General features: G+C 35.3%; 1 protein-coding gene across 1 annotated transcript; it reads right to left on the bottom strand.

Moving 5' to 3' along the window:
* Positions 1-890: 890 nt before the first annotated feature.
* ITM2B (integral membrane protein 2B) lies at positions 891-25,365 on the bottom strand. The gene is made up of 6 exons (XM_079721827.1): positions 25,234-25,365; positions 6,212-6,340; positions 4,299-4,505; positions 3,392-3,502; positions 2,755-2,905; positions 891-1,621 (listed from the first exon to the last, which is right to left on the bottom strand). Exons 1-6 carry the CDS (start codon positions 25,348-25,350, stop codon positions 1,536-1,538), a joined length of 801 nt encoding a protein of 266 aa, XP_079577953.1. The 5' UTR covers positions 25,351-25,365; the 3' UTR covers positions 891-1,535.

Below are 25,365 nucleotides of genomic sequence, written 5' to 3'. Positions count from 1 at the left end.
ATTGTAATTAGTTGGTTATTCATCAGTCCCTTTCACTAGACTGTGAGTTTCCACTAAGGCAGCAGTTGTCTTTCTTCTTCACAGGTATACCCTTCAGTGCTTCATGCCATGTCCCGGGCATATAAAGGATGCTCAGCAAGTATCTGCTGAATGCATTAATAATGTGCTCCTAATTGTTCATAGCCCATAAAAACTATGAAATTTCAGAGCCCTGAAGGTAAGGAAAAGCAATTCTTATTTTATTAGAATATATTCTCTTCTAAAACAAATCCTCAATCTCTGAATACCTGACTAGCCAGCCTAAAGCTTTTACAGTATTACTAAAAAGAAACCAAGAGCCAGGAATCAAATAATATTCTTGTTAGATCAGAACTGGTTCCTAGACTAAATCCTTTATGGGTTTGTGATGCTTTAAAAATTCTGACTTCTTAAATTCAGAATTGGAATTTGTCTCAGGAATTTACAGTGAAATTACTCTTAGATATTTTAAATAGGGGTGGATTCTAAATTATTTCAGATAGGAAACTACCTTAGAAATATAAGAATCGCCACTATAACTCAAAATGCTCCATTTGTGAGAAGACATTCTCAAGAAAGCACTTTATGTTCCTTGGAAAGTTCAGGTTTAATGACAGCCCTTCCATTAAATACAAAAGCATTATTCTAAAATGTTTAAACAGCATCTTTCAAGGTTGAGTCTTAAATGTTACTTTAATAGCATCCATGAAGAATGTAGTTACTTTAAAAGTTTTTTATTTTTTAAAAAAAACTTTGACTTTACCCACTGTATATAGAGAACTGGATTTTTAAGAAATAGTTTCTTTATCTGAAGATATGAAGAACCAAATTACTCTTTGGTTTTATTATGTGGGAAAAACAACACACAGTCCTTTAGTCAAACAACTTTGTGATATTTATATTCCATTGCACAGGTATAGATTATACAAATTAGTAATACAAGTTATTTCTTAAATTCCAAACATTTTCTAAAATATTATTATACCAGATGCCTAGGATATTAAAACATCAAGGTGGAAATCATACTCTAAATAGTTAAATATGACACTGAAAATACTACACATTTTAATTAGAGGAAAATTAAAACGTGTGCTCAAATGCTCTAACAAACTAAGTAGCAGGGCAACAACTACAAATAAGTCACTGTGGTCCATTTTTACGTATGCATATATATGATTATTAGATAACCCCTCCTCTTGAAAATGCATAATTAAAACATAAAAATCTGGATAAATGAACTAATGAAATTTAAACTCTTCCTAAGATCTACGGTGAAGTGTACTATTACCTATGACTTCATACAACTACTAATTCAAGATAAAAGACACCACACTTGGAAAGAAAAAAAGAGTTTTTAAAGATAATGGTTTTAATTGAGTTAATGAGATGAAAAACAGTGAAGCCCTGTGTTCTACTTACATGAAAGAAGATTTTAAAAAATAATCACTGCACAAAATACAAAGGGTGGGGTTATGCTGTGGTGTTAAATTTTTCTCCATAATGTTTTTCTTGCCTGTTCAAGAACAAATTAAAGTTTCCACAGCAAATTTGTTTTCAAAATGCCGAATCATAGCACAGTTGCTGACTTCGCGTTTCTGAATACCTGTTTGGAAGGGAAAATTTTTTAAATTTCTGATTCTTCAGTAATAAATATTCATGTTAATTTTCACAGTTATTATTTAGACATATAAAATATTTTACTCTATATTCCATTAACTTCTATAGTTTGATTTTTTTAACACTGCAGAAGTAGATTTAACACTGCAGAAAATAATTTCCCTCTTTTCTAAACTAAGTATCTTAACAGATGCTAGTAACAATAATAATGCCATACATATAAATTTATGACCTTGAAGGTAGTGGAAATGTTCTATATCTTGACTGTGGTGGTGATTTGCTGAAAGTCAGAACTACACACTAAAAAGGGTGAATTGTATTATATGTAAAATTATGACTCTAAAAAAAACTATGAACCATAAGATCATTTTAAAATGAAAGAAATCAAGCAGCAGGCTTCAGGTGACTCACCAGCCCAATGTGGGAGGAACAGTATTATCAAAAGTGCTAACAAAAAGCCAGGAATGCACTTTAACTAGGTGCCACAATTTCAAAGAAATCACACCATAGTGTATCTGCATGGCACTCCTTACTTTCTAAAGCTCTGTCACGTGTACTTTCATTTTATTTTTACAATGATCTTGAAAAAAATGGGGAGATAATGTCATCACGTGAGAAAACAAAGGTGAAGTGATTTGGCAAAGCTACATTAGTTGTGTCAATGCTCTTAATTCTTCAGCCAAATTCCTTTCGAACTAACCTGACTGTGGTTATCTTCAATGTGATCCAAAAGGCAAACTCTGCTTAGAACCTAGATCCCTGAGCATACAAACGAAGAGCTACTTTAGAGACCCTCTGGATAAGCAGAACCCTTGCACAGTACAGCTCAACCAAAGGGGTAGGATGGAAAGGTGGACTGGGTGGCCATATGCAAAGTGAGGTAAGAGCACCTCAAGGAAATGACATTTCACATTCATCTATTCTATCTGAAAAGAGTAGATTTAGAATTAAGATGATTCTTCAGAAATCTAGAAATACTATACAATGTACAATATAGTTTTATTTTCTCACTCACGGCAATTGTATTGGTAACAATGCCTAGCTTACATCTAAATCTAATTTAACACAATAAAGTGAAAAAAACTTTTTTGCCAACATTTTAACATTAGAAAGTATTACCTTTAATGGTTTCTCTGCGTTGCAGTTTGTAAGTTTCCTTGTCATGGCACAGTCGATAAATATAGAAACCCAGGTGATCAATGTTTTCAATGCGATCAGTGATGACCATGTGTTCATGAATCAGATATGACTGAGGCAAATATGTCCCAGCCTACATTTGGAAAAGAATATATTACCCAGATATCTCAAAACATACATTGAACAGACAAGGAAAGCAGACAAAATTCTTAGACATTATAGTACAGAACAGAGATTGGCAAACTACTACCCACCATCTCTTTCTATAAATAAAAGTTTTATTGGAATATAGTTGTGCCCATTTGTTTACATATTGTCTATGGCATCAAAATTGATTAGTTGCAACACAGATCTTATTTTTTAAAAGCCTATGATTTATTCTCTGGCCCTTTAGGAAAAAAATATAATTTTAGAAATTACATTTTAATTTCAAAATATAAAGTACTAAAAGAAAAGAGACAAGGAAAAAACCGGAAACCACAAGTCTTAGTTCCTCGTTGTAAAATGCTTATTAGCCATACTGTCAGTAAGATGGGCTCCTATAGGGCTAATTTCTCAACAAGGAATTCCAAGATGCTGTAACAGCATCAATAATAAGAAGTATTTGAAAGTTTTATACCTTTATGTTAATAAGTAACTCCAATAGGTTCCTGGGTGGCATAACAATGGAAGTGTTCAGAGGAATCACATAGCATTTATCCAGGTTAAGATCTAAATAGGCTGTGAGTTTCTGGGAAGAAAAAGATAATATTTTCATTAGATTAATGTACAAATATTACCAATATACAGACAGGCAGCAACTGGATTTTTAAGAATAACTTGTACTATTAGAATGTGTAAATCACTTGCATTTCAACAAATCAAGAATTTGGTGGGGTAGGAATGGAAATAGAAATGGGAGAGGAAATTTTGCTACTAGTAAATACAGTTCTTATCAGATAACAAACTATTAAAATTAACTCAAATAAACTATCACCTGATTAAGAGCCTTAGTCCCCAGGTCCCTCACTTATAAACCCTAATGCCCTCCAAGGCATCCATCTATTGTATATAAAAATTAACTTCTCTCCTATGCATCTAGAATAGTACTAACTAGTTACTACCATCCATAGAGAACTAAGTCAATTAAATGATTTTGTGTTCTTGCGGTTCAGATGAGAAACCTGATTGAGAAAGACTACCTCATAGGATGGTTTTGAGGATTAAAATGAGTTAAACTAAACCATGTAAACATTTAGATTTCTAAAAGCAATTTAGCAGCAAAGGAAGAACAGCATATGGTGTGTATTAAGACAGACAAGGCAAGGGGAAGACAGGTAGGTTCACTGAGGGTCTGCTTCAGACAGAAAGCCCATCAAATGTTGGAGTTTATCTTGCAGGGCAGAAGAAACCCAAGGCCCTTTTTTAAAAAAGTAAAGAGTAAGTAAACCATAAACAGAATAAATCAGCAAATACTGAAAATGAAACTACAAAAGCATCAATTAAGGAACTTGCATTCTTTTTTCAGTTCAGGGCACCTGGCTCACCTTGTTAAAATCATGAACAATGTTGGCAGGATCACTATCTGCAAACTCTGGGACAGGCACGCTGATGAATTCAACCTCATCTTCCTCAAAGATCTTAATATTTTCCTCAATGGTCTGGTAGCGAGCAGCTGGGGCATCTGCAGAAGGCTCATTTAAGATGACATCATCTTTGATGTACTTTATTCCACAGTAGTAGACGTCATCTGGCTACAGAGAGTTTAAACACTATTTCAGCAATTCAGTGGAAGACAGGTTTTTAAATGTAAGTATTACTTAAGCTGCCACCTTTACCTACATAGCATTTTGCTTGCAAACTCTTACTTTTAGATGACAAGTCAGACAGTTTAATTACAGCGTTAACACGTTCTTTAAGATCTGGTTTTAAAGTACTGTAAAAAACCAGTTTCAGATGGAGAAAAGCAGCTGATTTCTCCTTTACTTTTTGTGTTCGACAAAAACAGAATATAAAAGCAATTATCCATCTGGTGACACGTAAATTTGAAGAAACACACAGGCCTATTTCTACCTGTAAGCCTTATTTTTATAAAAGAATATATTCAGAAACCAGTAATGTTTTTCTGAAAGAACATACTTCTAAAACTTTTTGATGTGATTCACTGATTACATGAGTTTTCTCTCATTAGCCAAAAGAGGGATAGTTTTTCTGAAATTTCCACAGGCATACAAGTAGTTCTGATTTTGCCTTAAAATATATCACAATTAAGTGGAAAATATCAGATTATAGCAAATCATTATAAAGATTTTTTTAAAGTATGCATATATAATAAAGATTAGGAGCATATAACAAAATGTTAGGTCAACAAATATCTCTGGACAGTGGAATCGCAAATGACTTCTTTTATATAAAAATACATTTCTTGGGCTTCCCTGGTGGCTCAGTGGTTGAGAGTCCGCCTGCCGATGCAGGGGACGCGGGTTCGTGCCCCGGTCCGGGAGGATCCCACATGCCGCTGAGCGGCTGGGCCCGTAAGCCATGGTCGCTGAGCCTGTGCGTCCGGAGCCCATGCTCCGCAACGGGAGAGGCCACAACAGTGAGAGGCCCACGTACCGCAAAAAAAAAAAAAAAAAAAAAAAATACATTTCTTGTAAAAAATTGCATTAGAAAGATGACTAGTATTTCACTAATATCTATCAACATGCCATTATCTCAAAAAATAGAGAAAATGAGCACAAAATTTACACATCCTCTGTAGAATATTTCATTTTCTAAATAAAATCTATTTGTCAACAGTTTCTCCAAACTCTGGTATGTTAAAAGAAGTAAACATACTGAATTATTGTCAGAGAAATATATCACAAAACAGAGATCATAAATCATAATCATTGTAATCAGAAGAAAAAGATGTCTTAATCCACTGGGATTACTATTCTGTAATAAATTATAAACAACTTTTATCCTAAATTACTTTATCATTATTGCTGAAATCACAGTCTTAAGAGAAACCAATGACTGGGGAAGAGGCAGAGAGAAGTGGAACCACTATACTCTGGGCCCAGGAGCAAAAGGCTATTGTGGGGAAGCCCAAAATGTCTATCAAATTATAGTTTATCAATATGACATTTGAGGCTGGTGTATCTATTCAACTGGCAATTGAAAATACTATAACTTAGCTATTAATTATGGTAGGAAAATTGAGGGTTAGTCAATTTTGAAAAATCATTCAGCAATCTATACCCTTTAGTCAGCAAAACAATGTTATTCTGCTTTTAGTGACCATCTAATAGGTTCAGCAAACTTATGCTCAGGAGACTTTTTAACATAACTGTAAAATAGGACCACCACTCTGACTAAAGGCCACAGACAAAAAAGCACAGGCTTAGAACAGGTTTGGGCCAATTCTCTAATACATGTGAAGGAAAGGCAAAAATGTCCCTAGCATTTTCCCACTTACTTGAAGTGCAAAATATTTGTACAGGTATGCTCCTCCTAGAATGACACCTGCAAGCATAAAGGCTAGTCCAAAGCACATGCACCAACACCAGGCTCTTCTTTGGCCAACTGGTACCACTTCATCTGGGTCCTAAAATATGAAAAAGACTGATGATCAATATCTTATCTCCAGTCAGAATCACAGAAATGTCAAGCCTGAAAGAAACCTTAATAATTATCATCTTATAAACAAAGATATAAAGACCAAAGGAGTCAGGTCTCTAATCAAAATCCACCCAGGAATGATTAAGTGGTGGTACCAGGACCCAGCCCAATGCCTCCTGAGCTGAGACGCCAGTCTTTTGGGAGAGTTCCTTCTTCTAACTTTCAATACCCCACCTGCCACCCATATCTCTAGAGCAATAAATTACATACTCCACAATTTCTATTTTCTGTGCCTAACTTTTAGTGATTAAACTATCTTCTAATATTTAAAAATTCAGAAGAGGCTACAATACAACTTTGTCGTGCAAAATTATGGTGCTGAGTCTTGTGTATTACAATGTCAGGGTATATGAGATTATTTATAAAATTATGTGTTAGCCTGCTGCAGGTAATTAGTATTTCATACTAGGTACAAAGCCATTCCTAACCAAACATAAGAAAAATTTACAGGAAAACTGGGGACAGACCAAGTAATATTAAACAGATTCTTTAAACAATTGGAATCTCAAAAAAGTAGGACAAATGTATTTAAAATAATCCTGTAATTCCACTGCTCTACCCTAAAGAATCCCAGTTTAACAAAGTTCTTCATTTTTAAGGTATCAGTAGAAGCAGTAGAAAACTGAGGAAAGATTTAGTAAAAAAAACTTATTAAGTCAAGAGACATACAACTAGCACACAATTGTTAGAATTCTGATTTTGACCCCCCTCAAGGAAATCATTTAGCACTGGAACATCATCTAGGGTCAGGATATTCAGTCAGGTACACTCCTTGCCCTTCTAACTCAGGCCCTCTACTGTCGCTTCAGAGTTATAGCTAATTTCTTATTTGTGCCCATGTTCATGTGCAAAGAGCTGACAAACAAATGAGATCAGCTGCTGGTGTTATATAACCAGTGGCTCAAGAAATAGTACAGACAGCAAAAGAAAGGCTCCAATTGACTTGAAACCAACATAATAAAAGATGATCTAGTAAGTAGTACGTGTGTACAGCCCTTCAAGTCTATAACTCTATCCTTTACTTGGAAAACTCAATATGGGATTAAGGGAGAAAGTAGACTTGACCTACACCTCCATAGATAAATAGGATATAACAAACGTTAGGAAGAAAACCTGTAGGAACAATGCTGGATACGGCTGAAGCAAGAATTCAGTGAGGAAAGAATGAAAGCTAAGGTTATGTTTTCAATTCTAAGATAAGGAATTTTAACTTGATACCACCGGGGAAAAGCCCAAGCCCAGATGTCCCAGCCAACCAAGAACAATTTAAGGCGCTCGGGTTGGATGAGGTTTAAACACAGAATTTAACACTGTAGAAAAAATGCCATTCAATCTAAGGATTGGCTCAAACACTGTGAGAGCATCACACTTTGCTAGGCATACCTGTCAATGTATGGTATGTATACTCAAGACAACAAGTACACTGCAAGGAAGTAGTGCGTACTGAGAATAAACCTAGAGGAATTTATCAAGCCATACAAGATACCCATCTGTGAACAGAAAGTTACAAGAATTCCACAGGAGTCATAAGGTATTATGAAACCTGAATGATAAAGTACATGTAGTGTTTTGCTCGAGCCCTTGTCTGAAATGAGAAACAGTTCCTAGCATAATTAATTTTAGGGTGGAGGCAGGGTGGGGAGACGAGAATGACAGATGGAAACAGTCATTTCTAAACATTTGGTATCAGCTGCTGAGATAGCCAAATGTGTGTACAACACGCCCGTTTGGCAGGCTCTCTTCACTCGCAGCACTTGAAGGGATAGCCAGAGAGCATGGGCAGACCCTCGTAAAAGAATATGCAGCCCCGAAGGTTAAACTGATAACAGTGTCCAGGCCTTTTGCTCTACCATTTTTAGCAGGTCAACAAACAATATTTTCAAGAATAAATTATAAACGTCTACTGTGTGCCAAGAGCTGTGCTAGGGCTGGGCATGTAGCCTCTGCCAAGAAAGAGATCGCTCAGATCAGCCTGGAAAACAAATATACAAAAAACATAAATATGCCATAGGCTCTAACAGGAGAATGTAGAAAGCACAGAAGAAGGGCTGATTGGGAGAAGACTTCCCAGGGGAGAAAATACTGGAGAAGAATGAAGGACGAATACTTTTTACCCATGCAGAAGACAGAGTGAAGGGGCATTATGTGTAAGGCAAAGAATGAATAAAATCATGGGGCCAGAATGCATGACATTCCACGGGTCACATGTGGTAGGTATGGCTGGAGTGCCCAGTATGGTGGTGAGGGGTACAGGGGCGAGAATGGAGAGGTTACTAGGGCAGGTCACAACGGGACTTTGTGTAACATGCTATGGAGTCTGAATTCTCATGTTCATTCAAAAATCACATCTCAGGACTATGACAATAAAACAAAAATTTTAAATTTCTCAAGAGAATCTAACTTATAAAATACCTTATGTACTCACAGGTCATTTGTTCAGCACCTCAACCACGTGAACCATGGCTTAAGAATCAGGGAAGAAGAGTCTGAATCTCCAAATTACAGACCCAAAGTCCACGCACCACTATCATCTGTTTCATAAAAGAGGTATCAGGTCTTCAAAGTCTGTCTAATCTCTTGTTTTCTCTAAATTTCTATAAGGTTAGTATGGTAGCACCAAGCCAACCGTGGCACTTAGTTGGCACTCAACTAATATTTGACGAGGGAGTAGAATGTAGAAAAAATGTTAAAAGCTTGGTTATTTATTTTTTTAATGACCCCAAAGTTACACATCAGCAGCCAGCATGACAATGAAAGGTGGGGGCAACGTAAGAATTTATGAGGCACAGGAGACTGTGGCTCTTTAGCAAAGAATAGTAGCCCTAAGCACACAGCCCAGTTCAACATTAAGGGCCTGTTATTTGCAATGTACTGTGCTAGATCCTGTGGGAAATTCAAACGTGATTAAGACATGGTTGAAATCTTAAGCAATTTACAGTCAAAATTAACAGTATGCATGACAAATAAATGACATTCCTTGTTACAGTCTGAGTCACAGAGAAGGGATTAAAGTATATTCAAGATAGAAATGTTGTTAACCTAAGTGATTTTAAAATGCATTTTAAATGATTAAATTTTAAAACTTGAAAGCGTATACTTAGAGAAAAAAGCCACATGTTAAGATTTAAGGAAAACCCCACATGACCATCTCAAAATATGTAGAAAATGCATTTGATAAATTGTAACTCCCATTCATAATAAAGCCTCTTTGCAAACCAGAAGAGGTGAAATTCTTTAATGTGAAGGGTAATGATCAAAAATCTACAGCAAACCTCATATTTAATGGTGAAACTTCAGAATTAAACCATACCCTTTCAAGTCAGGAATATGAGAATGCCCACTAAAACTGATTCTTTGTTTTCATTCAACATTGTACTAGAGATCCTAGGTAGTACACAAATGATAGAACATGAACTGATTAAAAGATTAGAAAAAAGAATACAAAGCTGTGATTATGTTAAATGATATCTGTCTATGTAGAAAATCTGAGAAAGTCACATTATTCAAACTACTTAAGAGTTCAGCAAAATTGCTGAAGATCGGTAATTAAAAATCAACTGAGTCAAAGATTTACACATAAATAGTCCTAGCATCATTATTCATAATAGCCCCAAACCAGAAACCACACAACTATCCACTAACTGATGAATGGATAAATAAAGTGTAGTATATTCATACTGAATCTCAAAAACACTATAGTGAAAAAAAACTCCAACACAGAAGACTACCTATGAAAAGGAAAAACTATAATGACAAAAAACAGCTTAGTGGCTGTCACGGTGAAAGGAAGATGGAAGAAGTATGAGGAAATTTTTTAGGGTGATGGAAATGTTTCATATCTTGATTATGGTGGTGGATACATGACTTTATACAATGACCATAAATTCAATCAAACTGTACACATAAAATAGGTACATTTTACTGCAAGTAAATTTTATTTTAATATGGGGAATGAGAGAAAAAAATACCAACTGAGTTCCTATATACTAGGCAATGAAAGAAAGTCTAACAACACCAAATGCTGGAGAAAGTGTGGAACAATGGGAACTGAGGACTTTCGCACAGTAGAAAGGAGCTGGTACAAATGTTTTGAATAACAATTTGGCAGTACCTAATACAATTAAAGATACATATATCTTATGACCCAGTAATTCCATTCCTAATAACATAACCCTAGATAAACACTTTTGTACAAAAAAGAGACTCAATAATGATTACTGCAGAATGGTCATTAAGAAAAAAAATTGGAAATAACCTAATGTCCACAAGTAAAGAATAAAGTATTATGGGTTCATATAATTAAAGTCTAAATGAAACCAACTAGCACTGTTGATTTTGAGATTAATCTCAGAAATATAATGCTAACGCAAAAAAATAATAAAAAATATAATAATAATAAATAATAATAAAAAAATAAACACCATATATTGAAGACTTAAAAAACATAAAAGGAAAAAAACATATAAATGGTACTACAAATTCTTTGTTTTTATATGCTTGGATTATTTCATAATTAACAACAAAAATCATAAGAAAAAGGAAAACCACTCATGAACAAGAGCAACTTCACTGGGATATATAACTTTACTTGACCTAATTTAAAACAAGTCATAGACATTTCCTCCCCTCGTACTGCAATAAAACTGGTGCACCTTAAATGATGCTGATAAGGTAAAAGAACTCCCACAGGTGCTGTACAATTATCACCTCATTAATCTTCCTAAAACCTCAAGTTTTTACCCCAGTTTATAAATGAAGACGCTGAAGCACACACTGGCCTATAATCACCCCTCAACAGTAGGTACAGAAAGAAGCGGCTTCAAAAGCATTCTCACTCTTGCACTGTACTAATTTCTGGTTCGAATAAATCTTATCATATGATAATAAAATTACTTAACCAATTATATCTTAAGCAAAATGAAGAGTAAATTCTGTTCTGGTACTTCAATTAGTTAAGAACTAGGTCACCTCAATCAGTTCCCTAAGAGGCTTCAGTAAATGTGCTTCAATTATAAACTTAACTCAGACAAAATGCAAGGGTTTTCATATAATTTTTATTCTGTGCCCATACTAACAACTCACACTTCAAGTCCTCTGGCATCTCTATGTAAGCCTTCTTTGTAGAATGAATGAAGAGACACTTTTTCAGAGCTCCCAGACATACTATTTTGCATTATTAGAGCAAATGCAACAACACCACTTTAGGAACCAGAATACTAAAGAGGAAAATATCTCTTAGGGTGAAAAATCGTGTTACAAAAAAGAAAAAGAAAAAAAGAGATGGCATAAAACACTTTGTATCTAAAAACAGAAATACAGAAAAGGACCAATATAATTTATTCAACTCAGAGTAACATAAGCTACTGAACCTTCAGAAATAGATTTATTTAGAAATATGTACTTTTTAAAACACATTCAGTAATATTAATAAATAGGGGATGCACAGGCCAGCTGCCCATGGATGTGTTGTTTGGCCTGTACACTGTTTTACAAAATACAGAATTAGCTGCCAACATTAAAAATATATATAATAATTCAAATTTTCACAGATTTCTCATCAATGTTCTAGTTTTCTCAACTCCTCCCTCATCATTTTTCTTCCTAGTGAAGACCAAACATACCAAGTACTTTTCTACAGTGTTGCTTGGTTTTGAACCTTGATCTTCATTTCCAGCTATGACTGGGTATGCTTCCTTCTGAGAACCTAATTTTAAACTACTTCTCCATATAAAAGGATTTTGAGTTCTGGGTTTTAGAGACTGGATTAATATGGTGAATAAAGCAGCTGAATCCTTTAAGTGACAGAACAGGTATTCTTTTGCAAAGAACAAATCCAAGCATGAATGGCATAAGCAAACCAAAAATGGTGACAGAGAGAAGCTGGGATTGGACAAGCTCAGAAAAACCACAGTCCAAGAGCTACGGGAATAAAAGGTGTCCCAGACAACACCCAGTTCTCCGGACAGACAGAAACAATGAGAATGACAGAAACTACTCACGGTATAATACCATGTGTATGAGGTTCTGGCTAAAGGTTAAACTATAGGAACAGAAAACTGGGACAGGTGTGAGACTCAGGACTGACTACCAAGTGATATTAAAGAACATTTTGGGGTGAGGAAAATATTCTGCATCTTGACTGCAGTGATTACACAAGTGCATGTATTTGTCAAAATTAACAGAACAGTATAAAGCTAGAAAGGCTGAAAATTTCAGTATGTAACTAATACTCCAATATGTTCGAATTCCTCTCCTTTCCCAACTTATGAGGAGCAAGGAGAGTGTTTTTTCCTAAAAGCCCATTAAATGATGCTGAAGAAGATGAAAAAGATATAAACTTTTAAGAAAGATAAGGATGAAAAGATTGATAGAAGACAAGAAATCTCAAAAATTTGGAGGATGGGAAACAGACAAGTGGTATTTTAACTTCTCTGTGTCAATCACCTCATCATTAATGGATTAATAATAGCACCAATCTCATAGGGTTAGTGTGGGGATTAAATGAGGAAATACAACTGAAGTATTTAGATCACTGCTTGGCACACAGTAAATAGTAAGTGCTAAATAAGTGAAAGCTATTAGTATTATCCCCACCACCATCTGACTTAGCTGGGAAACGTAAGCTGAAACAGGTATCTTCTTGGAGTAAAGCCAATAAAAAGTAATCTACACCTTTCATTTTTTAATATTCCTTCTTTTTCCCTTTCATAATACTTTACTGATGCACAGAAATAAACTTAACTTGTTTTGTTAAAATATACTCATTAAATTAAATTAATTCAAATTGCTTACAAATAAACTCTTCAAATATGTTCACCCTTAAAAAAACAAACAAATGAAGAAGCAATCTACAGCAAAATACTGAAAAGGCCAATTAAAAAAGGCATTACTGGAGAGGAAAAGAAAATGACTTCCTATTCCAATAAGAATTCAAAAATAGAAACCTTGGTCATCATTTAAGATCTACTTTAAAAAATTTCCAAAATGTTTTCCTAACTATACTCTTTGAACCACAGAACTTACACAGGCAATCGTTCCAACTGATTACCATCATGTAGGATACCAGTGCCATCCATTTACCACTGGTACATGTTCTATTCAGCTGGCTTCTACATTAGTTATCTTTTCCCAGCATGGAAAAAAGCAACAAGAATACATGATCCAGCAACCTGTTCACCATTAATAGCATTAATTCATTACCAAATATATTCTGCTATATGTAAAACACAAAAATCTATGGCTAAGAAGCTAAAAATCTATAAAGACACCAAACATTTGTTTGCATTTTCTCTTGCTCATTTAAATCAGTAATCTGAATTTTATTTTCTCATTTGACTTTTCAGGTAAGATTGATACTATCTCAACTATGGTGAGAAAGTCCACATGAGAAATCTTATGTCTGAAATGCAAAAAGGGAGCAGATTTCCAAGTGATTGGCATTATATGGATATTAACGTTACTGCATTATTTTACACTTGGAATAGGGAGAGATTTTTAAAAAGAGAAACTAATCTAAAATTATAATGTCAGGACTTCCCTGGTGGTCTAATGGTTAAGAATCCGTTTTGCAATGCAGGGGACGCCAGTTCGATCCCTGGTCAGGGAACTAAGATCCCACATGCCAGGAGGCAACTAAGCCCATGCCACAACTATAGAGCCTGCGCGCTCTGCAGCCCGCGCACCACAACAAAAGATCCCGCATGCCGCAACCAAGACCCAACGCAGCCAAAAAATAAGTAAATAAAATAAATATTTTTAAAATTTAAAATAAATAAAATTACAATGTCTACAAAACCAATTTCTCATTAATGCCCTTTTTTGTTAACAAATCCTATGATACACAAGCAGCAAAACAGGAATAAAAAAATTAAAAATTTAAAGCCATTGCATAACCGTTTAAATACTGTGAGAAATATGAAATCTGAAGCAAATTACTGGCATTATATAAAATTAGCACATGCCTAGGTTTAAAAAAAAAATAGGCCAGAACTACAAAAAAAAAATCAGGCTGTAAATGCTTTTAGTGCTGGATTGTAATTTAATCACTTTTTACATCATTAGGGACAAGCAGAGTATCTGGTACATAGCAGAATATTAATATAGGAATACCTTAAAAGTCTTCTATTCTTTTTCCTACTTATTAATATTTTAAAAGATGACCATCATTTAAATATAGTGTTTATTCAATCTACACTGAAGGGTACTAATGATAATACTTTATGAAATTTCATCAGGTTTTCCAATTCATATTGGTGAGACTAAACAACAGCATTATATACAAATGATATTTACTGTTAATAACAGCCTTTACTAGGGATAGATAAATTGGTCAAGATAGATTTCTTCTGCCACTGGCTGAATCATGAGTTCATATTGTTCCTAATAAGAATATCAACCGTCTTCCTAAAAATTTTAAGTATGATAGGAATGCTCTTCTCTATAATTCATCATAAAATTATGTGTCAAGATTAGAGGGGGAAAAAAGCAAACCTGTTCTGGACTCATTTTTGTATAAATCTTGGATTTTAATGTCATTCAATGAGGTAACTACACATTTGTATTCAAATGAGTCATTCCATGTAAAATGCAGAACTTTTGCAGAGAAAATTCCAAGTATATTCTTCTAAAAACATAAAGTAATTCAAATGTGGAAAGTTACATCTCCCATCCAAGTTTAGAAATTTGAAAGTTATACAAAATGACTATTAGAAAAAATAATTCCAGTTCTTGAGATCAGAGATATTTGTCTCTCTACAGTGAACATGTAAAAAGTGCTTTGAACCTATGCCTAGCACCAAATGCATGTACAACACTCAACAGTCAATTGATCTTGCTCCCTTATTCTACCACTCTCTTCACCCTTGGATCCAGGGGGTTGTTTTCTTGTGAAAACAGACACATGTTTAAGTAGGTTGTGATTAATTTGGTTTACATGGTTGGTCTCTCTGAGTTACACCAGGGGTCTCCTGAAGGTTGAAGTGTTTAGTGAATTTTAAATCCCTAGTATATGGTCTGGCCATGCAGTAGTAGGTGCCTCTGAATATGTGATCAGTGTACTTCTCAGAAAGAAAAGCTCCTGTATGAAACAGCCATGAAAGCTCATTTAGTCCAATACATCATTTTACAGATAAATATAATGAGGCCCAGAGAAGTTAAATAAAATTATTTGTGCGGTATTACCAAATAAGGCCTGAATATCATCTGACTCCATGTGCACCTTAGGGAAGGAAAATCATGGAGCTATTAGGTCAATGACCTACCTAAATAATAGGTTAGGCAAATTAACTCTGGTAATAAGTGACGTGATACCATGTTACAACTGGATAACACTCATATCCAACCAGAAACGACATAGCCTAGCCTGAGTTTCTACAGATTTCTCCTATCGTAATAGATTTACTTAAACTGAGCCACACTCATAGTAAGCACTATGTGTTAACCATTACAACAGTAGTGTTCGTATTATTAACATGTTGACAAAATTAATAGAATTTTTCTCTATTATTCATCAAATTACAAAGGATAATAACAAAAAGTATTAAAATCATATGCACATGAAGGAAAAACAATAAAGAAAAATAACTCAGGCACACTAGCATATAAGCATTTCAAAATCAATGAAAAAGGCAAGATATTGTTACAAAAATGAACCTAACTAAGAGGAATAAAGCCACGAAGCAAAAACCATGAAGTTGGTAGCGAGTGAGTTGCCTCTAAAATTACTCATGAAGAAGAAAATTTTGGAACATTAAAAAGGGAGACAAGAAGATGCCTCTTTTTAGGTCATCCTGTCTGACCTTAAACTGGTGTTAATAAAAATGCACATAGTTTCCATTATTATCTATTATTATCATTAAGCCCATTTTTAATGTTAAAGAAAATATTCTAATAAGTCTTAAAGCTATGAAGACAGCTGAGTTGAAAGTTCTATTATTGATTTCCAGTTAAATGGTTATGTTTACCTCCTCCTGAAAGCTCAACAGAGTGATAGTAAAGGGATAAATAAATAAACCTTAAGCCAGAAAATGGAAATGACAGAAAACAAAGTATGTCAATAACAATTTTGAAAGCTGAAAGCATAAGGAAAAAAATCTCAAGCTTCTAGAGGATAAACAAAACAAAACTGGTCATATTCAAAGAACCAGGAATCAGAATGGCATCAGACTAGATGATAACGGAGCAATGCCATCTTTTCTAACCTAGAATTTTATGCCCAGATAAATTATCAATTAAATGTGAAGACAGAGTAAAGACTCTCAGACAAGTAAAGTTTAAAAAAATAATTGAGCTCAGATGCTTTTTCTTGGATTTATAAAACATAAGATCCAACTCAGGATGGAGGCAAAGGCAGAATAATTCCAGGATAATAATTACTCTCAGGACATCTGTGTAGCAACATACCTAGAATACAACTAGCCTGGGTGGAAAGACTGAAGAATGACAAATGAAATATCGCCAAGAAAAATATGGAACTCAGTAAGTTATCTGATAACTTTGTAGATACAAAAGGCAATTATACTGCTGTCAGAGAGTATCAGGATGAACTAGCAATACAAAGAAAATTAAGCAATCCTCCCCCTTGACCCAAGAAGTCAATTATCAAATTCAGGGCAAATAAAAATGGTTTTGTACAAGAAAGGAAGTAGAAATAAGTTATACTACTTACTCCAATGTAATGCAGTATAACTACATTAACTAGTAGTTATACTGCATTACTGCTTACTCTGTGTAAGTTTCGTGTCAATTATAATAAAACCATGGACTATCAGTTTAACCAGACATTACTATAACTATACTAGGAGAATAGATTATGTATATACCATGTAAATATATAGAAAAGGCTAAATATTCACTTTCCATATTAGGAAGCCAGTAGGTAATATCTAAAATTGCAAAAAACACAAATGAAAACAAAAACCATGAAACAGCAAGTACTTAGAGTAGAAGTTCTCCAAATGTGCTCCAGGGGCACCCTTTCAGGGGATACACAATGTCAAAACTATTTTCATAATAAAAATAAGACACCTTTTTCCTCCATTCTCATTCTCTGGGCAGTGTACAGTGGAGTTTTCCAGAAGCTAAATGTGTGATATACCACAACAGGCTGAGGGCAGAATCTGTCTTCTATTAAGCTATTCAGTAAAGAACATTGCAAAAATGTAAAACAATGTTGCTCTTACTCTTCTTAAAATGTATTGGTTATTTGTAAATTTTTATTATTTACAAATGTTATTCATGTTAACATGTTATAGGTTTATTATTATTTTAAATCAGTAAATATTGTTTTAATTTTGAATACAGTAAATATCAGTAGATACAACCTACAAAAATCAAAAGCTCTTTGGGGTCCTCAACAATTTTTAAGAGTACAAAGGGGTCCAGAGACCAAAAAGTTTAAGAACCACTAATTTAAGAAGTGGGTTCCAAAAAAAAAAAAAAAAAAAAAAAAGTGGGTTCCTCAGATAGGGCAGGACTAGTATTTGCACTTTAAAACTAAATTAATACTTTGATTAAACCCAAAATTCTATCAACATCTATTACATAATGAGAAATATACTTTTATACAAAAATGGACATAGCTACTGAATGCTAAGGATTTTTAAATTGCAGGAACAGCTCCTCACTAGAATACCTTGGGGAAACAGGGTGTTATTTATCAACAATCTTGTTATGTAAGTGACATGTGAGGTAGGGATAAGCAGTAATGGTAACACAAGAAGTAATATTCCAAAACAAGCATGATGGGGGCGGGGGGAAGTGGGACTTTTAAAAGATGGGGATGGAGAAAAGCACTAACATTTAATTGAGTTTCTATGAACTAGGGACAGTTAATTCCATCACAAGAACACTATAAGGTTGGTACCACTATACTATTTTACAAATGAGGAAACTGAGGCTTGGGAGGTTTCCAGACTTGCCCAAGTTATCAGATCCAGGTAACAATATTAACTTTTTGCCAGTAGGATCTAACACTATGTGAAAATAGTGTTAAGTTTGAGGTATTAGTTTATAAAAAACAATACAAAATGAATAAATGCTATGCTTCATTAATTTTATACCATCTTGAAGTCTACTTCTAGAAATCTTTAAGATGTAGTAGTGCCAAATAAAAGTTTGAATTGTTAAAAAAAAAAAGATGTAGTAGTAATAATAGCAGCTAATATCTGTTGTCTTACTCTGTTCCAAGCATTGTGATCAATTTTTTACAGATTATCATATTTCCCAGTTAGCTGATGGAGAAACAGAGTTGGAATAATTTATCCAAACTAACAGTAATCGTAGAGACAGGATCTAAATCCTAAAGCACAAACTGCAGTCTGACTTCTCAATAAGTAGACAGTGTGGTTTCCTGAACTATACCCCTTTTTGGAGTGAGGGAACTAGGCCAAACGAGAGAAATTGATTATTCTCCCCCAACCATTTAAAAATATAAAAAAATCATTCTGAGATCATGGGATATACAAAAACAGGCAGCAGGCCACAATTTGGACACCTGGGCCATAATTTGCCAGCCCTGCTCTCCACTGTAAAGGAGACTGTAAAATGGTGGCCTGTGTCAGTCTTCAGTGTTTCTGCCTGAAATTCTGGTATGAATAAGTTGCTAATACTGAAAAGTCAAGTTTTAAATAAAAACCCTGATTGTAGCTTGCCTTTAAAAACTGGAGGATCAAGCAACACTGGATCCTTTTTTTTTTTCCGATGAAAATGAAGAATATTCTAAGTTGTTTAATATGGGGGGAAAAAAAAAAAAGCCTAGCTTCACTATATCATTTGCTTGGGCCCAGGAGCATTGAGTTTGCCGTCTCTGTTTAACATGCCTAGCACTGCCTTAGATGGGATTGGGAAATTTTTTCCTAGCACTAATATGAAAGCAAGGTAAAATAGATTGAAGAGAAAGCTATAAAATAAAAAATTTAAAAAACTGACGTGGTATATACAGCAGAAAAGAAATACTAGAGAGACTGGCTGACAAAATGAATTTTAAGAAATGCAGACCTAGGGAGTTCGCTGGTGGCCTAGTGGTTAGGATTCTGGGCTTTCACTGCCATGGTGGCCCAGGTTCAGTCCCTGCTCGGGGAACTGAGATACTGCAAGCCATGCGGCTTGGCCAAAAATAAATAAATAAATATTTAAGTAAATAAATAAATAAAAATTAAAAAAATAAATAAAAATTGCAGACCTCGGTGGACCAACTCTTAAAGTCATTTTTCCCAGCATAAAGAGGATTCTTCTTCTGGACGCTGCAGTAAGTGATTTACTTAACAATGCAACTTACCTTTTTGGTTTTTATATTAAATAATTTTAAACATCATAATCATATTTAAAGCAGAGAAAACAATCTAAGATTTACGCTTTATTCTTAACTCGTTATGCAAAACATTTAAGTCTTGAAAAGTAATTTTGGCATTAAAAGTTAAACATTCAAATATATAAAACTCCATTAAAACTTCTCATTTTTTAAAGTATGAAATTCAACTATGCCAAAAAAGGCTTATGCAAATATTTCAAAATCTTAAAGTATTAAATACCTAACGTCATATTTAGTGTCAATTTCCCAAATAAACTCCCTACATATTTAACTTGAAAATGTTTAGGATTTATAAACTGTGCAAATTTAATTTCAACATTAATTTCTCTTCTGACAAATATATTTTAGCTTTAAGTCATATAATTACTGCTAGAAACTTATCAACATTAAAAGATAAATATTAAATGAAAAATTAGAACATCCCTCTATCATAAAAATAGTAATTTTTTCATTTCTGAAACTCAAGATTGAAAGTCTTCTGCATAAGAATAAAAAGTCTGTTATTCTTACTTGCTTTTCCCCCAAATGGCAGAATTATAGAAATACTTCATTAAGTTCTTTCTTTTCCTCTAATCAATTAAAGAGCTCAAAAAAACTTCAATTGTTTAAAAACAATTTTGTTCAATTGTTGGTAACACATAAAATAGAGGATTATACTGTAGATTTCTTTAAAGCTATTAAGTACACGTATCATAAATACTGATTAAAAGGGGTAATCACAATTAAATGATCTTTTAATGATGTTCTTAGTGTCATATCTATAATAAAATTTCTAATTTTCAACTTTCAGTTACCTACCGTATAAAACTTTCATTGTTAAGCTCTGTGCAAGAAAATAAGAGAGCCAAGGAAATAACTCTACACATAAGCTTCTTGAAAACACAGCTCCAGTGTTGCTACTTTCTACAGCATTTTGACAAAAACCACCACATTCAGAAATTCAGCACTGTCAAATCCTTTATTTTAACAGGCAGCAGTTATGGCCTGAAAAGTCCTTTGATGGCAAAGTCCTTAACTCCTTTAGTCTAAACTCTAATAAAAAGTGACAGGTTTACCGAAAAGTTTAAGAGGACGCATTCACTGATGTCATTTTGAAAAGACACAAATTTTTCTGGCTCTAGCTCTATTGACACTATAACATACAAAGGAGTCCAAGAAGTTTTAGTTATACCATGAATTCAGAAAGTATTTTCCTTTTGGAAAAAAGAAAATGACTTTTAAGTAGACACTCCAGATATTTAAGTTATGGTATGAGAGAACAAATAAATAAAATGTCCCACCTTACTTACATCAAGCTTTAGCAATACATAATGAAAACTTCTAAAGTTAAATTCTAAATCAATTTAAATAGGCCTGTACCATGTGTTTCAAGAGATATTTCTGATTAAAATAATACTTCTATTCACCTAAACCTCTTATATGGCAGAGCTTATATTCCATAACATCTTACAGGTTTATGATTTTGCCAAGGATAATATACTTGTTTCTATCTAGTCCTGAGAAAATAAGTTTAAGATGACACTGGGAAGACCCCAAGCAGGTAACCGCCAACTGCACGACATGCAATTTTGTCCACCCTCTGCAGCTGCAGCAGCCCGTGAGGCGTGTGTACACAGGAGGTCCTGCCAAGTCACTTGGTAGGCACAGGGGCAATTAATTTGTCTCCCAGCACTAATCTCTCACTTCAGACATCAATATCCTCATGAAGAACTAAAATGCAGTGACTGTAAAGTGTTTGCTGGCCAATGTTGTTTACAGACACTAAGTTACACAACCAGGTAATCATATGCACTTTTGTTAAAGGGAACCAAGCTCCCCATCCCTTCTGTAAACATCAAAACATTTCAGTAAATGTCATCATACTTTATGTTCCTTCTCCCCTCTACCTCCCCAAAACCAGAAAATACAATGAACACCAACGCCACCAAAAGGCAAAATTACCAGTCCTGTTTATGCAAACAGAAATGCCAGAAAGTGTAAAGAGTTAGGATCCAAGTAGCCATTTTGTGACGGGTAACTCAGAACTTACTGGGTTAGTAGTCCTTCACTTATGCTTCCATCCTGCCCCATCTTTTCCACTCCACGAGCATTTTACTTTTCCTTTTAAGGAGGTCTGCAACTACAACTACGATGCACAGCAGAGAAGAGGCAACACTATTTATCAGCAAAACAACTTGCACGGATACCTATGAAGCAAACTTGAGCTTCTTCGACGCCTGAGATCGGGAAAGGCATTTCATAATTAGGCATGACAAAAGAAGGAGTTATTGACAACTACTGCTCTACAGTGAGGTAACCCAAAATGAAAATTTAGCGTATTACATAATACCTCTATCTATCTCCTTTCTCTGTGACCCATGACTACTTAATATAAGGAAGGAATGTAACATGCTGAACATGGGGAGGAACAAAGGGAACAGTCTGGCTAGGGTGAGGAGGTAGTTATTTTTTTTCACAGTTAAAACAATTTGATTCCTGCCAAATATAATTATGTAATTCTAGCATTTTCATAGAATTTTAAAACTGGAACAGTCCTTTACAGACCATCTGCTCCTACCCAGTCATCTTACACATAAAGAAATCTAAAAACTTAAGCCCAAGATCAAGTAGTTGTGTAATGACAAAACTGGGACTTCCGACTCAGGACGTTAAGTATTTTCTTTGATATTTACATATATACATAACAATTTTCCAAAGTTCAAAGTAGAAACACAAACATTCATGAATGAATTGCTGCCTCTAACATAAAACATGCATATAATTTCAAATTCACCTCTATTACACAAAACATAGGGGAAAATGTAGGGCAAGAATAATAAATAGCAAGCTAGTTGAGGTAATACAATCAATAGACATGGCTGTTGGGATTAATAGCTACTGAAAAGATAAGATTGAAAAACGGGACAGTGGAGCTGTTTCCAGAGGGTCCTCACCCAGCAGTGAGAAAAGAGCTAAAGAAATAGCAAAGGACAGGAGCAGTGTAAAAGTACTGGAATGCGTGTTACATAAGCCAGCTGACTGGAGTGGTAAGAATTCTTATGGCATAAGGTCTGAAGAATCTGCATTTTTAAACCAGAATCCCAGATGATATCAGGTGATCCTTAAGAGTACATTTTGAGAAACAATGGTTTTTGGGATATCGTGGTCTAGGAGAGTTAAAGATACTCAAAATTCTTGTTCAGGAGTTCTGGCCCATCAACTAGCTAAACTGGATCCTCTCCACCAACCAGGCAAGGAAATGCCCCAGGCAAACACAGGAAGGCTGATTCTGTGCAGAATCCAGGGAGTCAAACTCAGTAGTTCCCCAGCACAGTCACCCCAAGGAGCCAGAGAACATTAAGGAATCACTGACCCAGCTCTAAGAGATCTTCCACAAATGTGTTATTAAGTAAGGTTTTCATTTACTGTTAAGTGACTGATTATAAGGATTCTAGTTTTAATGTAGAGCAGTATTTTGTCACTCACTTAAGAAGTCTTTGAGCTTATAGCTAGAAAAAGAATTAGTCATTTTGTATCTGCCAATTCATCCATGACTGCTATGTGGTTACAAAGGAAGACTCTGGCCCTCACAGCTTTGTTCCAGTATTTTTCTTTGGCTATGGGGATCTGAGAAAATAGAAACAGAAAACATAGCACAGAGCTATGAATGGTTACTTTTTTTTTACTGCTGCTATGACCATAATATTTGAATACGGTGAAATTGTGAGAAATTCTGAGAATCTGAAAACAGGGTCACCATTTCAGAAATGACAGTAAATGCCAAAAGTCAGATTTAAAGCTGCCCAGAAAATTATTTCTGATTTTTGTCCAGAGTTTCAAATCTCCTTCACTACAGGAACAGGGAAAAGCCATCTTAAGTGACATCATCCAATCCTTTCTCCCTCTCTCTTTTTTAATAGGAGGAGTTATATTTGTTCATAGGATTTTTTAAAAGACAAATAATAGGATTAAAGTCTATCTAATCTCTATATACATATTTCAGTCTGTTATGACTGAGTACTTGACTATCAACTTATTTTAGGTACAACGAATGTTAGATAAACATAGAGCTAAGATAATAATTTGCTGCTGGAATTATCCTCTGTGGATTCCAAACATTTTCTCTTAAGACCAAGACGGTTTACAATGGATTCAGGAAAACAATACCAATACCAAAACTCTAATTCCTTTTAGGGAATCAGTCCACTTCCTATTTCAAGGCAAGACAGTCATTTAAAAGTCAACCCCTGACGTTTGTTTTAACTAGAACATTTCCAAAAAATAAGCACAGGCATATCCAGATTAATGTTGTATTTTCAAACATTTTTTACAGTGTGTTTTCCAGTAGTAGTAATTTCCATTAGATCATATAAAAAACAACGATTATTACTCATACTTGCACAAATTATTAGTTTTTTTAAAGTTAGAACTAAGTTTACCCTACTTATAACAGGTCTTGAAAAATGCTAACGAAAAAATTAAAAATTACGCAACATAAATAACTTCTACAATTAATTTCTACAGGATTAAAATTTTGCAGCCTAAAGAAGATCTGGTAGAAAGAGGCTGTGAGTCTTTCCTTTTTATTTAACTTCTGAGACAATTACAATCATACCTTAAATGAGAATTATTGTAAACCACTAAAACTTAGCACAACCATGGTCCCTCTCCTGATTTTTTGCTTAGAGCTAAAAGGGGGATTTTGTAAAATAAAGGACAATTTTACAAGGGACGTAAGACAAGTTTGTTACGTTTAGTTTCACTTAGTGTAAGGGACTCTCGTAAAGATACTGATATCATTTAAAAGTCAACTGTCGGTTTTACCCAGACATCCACATAGTAATTAGCGATCTTTACCGGGAATAATCGTTTTAATTATAACATCAACAGCCAGAACCTACTCTGAGCAGACCGTCACCTTGCTTTCCCCTCTCGCCCGCTCCCTCGCCCCCCTCTCCCTCCCCAGACCCCACGGTGAAGTTCACCTGCCAATACCGAAGGGCCGTGGAAAAAGAGGAGGTAAAGAAGAAAATGCTTTTAAAATTAACAGGCTTTTACAGTAGCCGGACTTAGTGCAAGGGCTGTTCAGCCTAGAAACACGGAGGTGTAGGCTTGCAATGATGTCAGCCATTTTAGGCACATTATACTGGGAAGAAGTGCCAAACTCCGCTGTTGTTTTTGTTGTTTTGCGTGCCGCCGCCGGTCTCCAGATCGACCGAACCCAGTCCTGGCTCCGGGCACATTCCCGGACTGCACCAACGACCGTGCACTCGGCACCGCTCTCCAATCCTCCTCCCCGAAGGCCTCCCAAGCTCCCTATCCCGCGGCAGGCGCCGCTTTCCGCACACGCACTTTCTTACAAAGAAGCTGCGCCGGACAAGCAAGGGGAGCGGCCCGAGAAAAAGGAGAGCTCGGCCCTCTCGGGGACTCTGTCCCGCGCCCCGAGCCGCTTCGGGCGCAGAGCTGCACCGGCCCCGCGCAGCTCTCCCGCGGGCCCAGCGCCCACTCCTCCGACCCCCTGGCCCTCGGACCTTGCAGTCCACGGCGACCGCGTTGTGGGGGATGATGAGCGCCTCCTCGCTGCTCTTGGGCTCGCCCTTCTTGGCCTCCTTCTGGGCCAGAGCCGAGTTGAACGTCACCTTCACCATGGCGCGGCCTGGGGC

This window comes from Hyperoodon ampullatus, assembly GCF_949752795.1.
Source record: "Hyperoodon ampullatus genome assembly, chromosome: 16".
In the NCBI taxonomy this organism is placed as follows: Eukaryota; Metazoa; Chordata; class Mammalia; order Artiodactyla; family Ziphiidae; genus Hyperoodon; species Hyperoodon ampullatus.
Note: the sequence above shows the minus strand (reverse complement) of the source record. Positions and strands in the feature narration are given on the sequence as shown.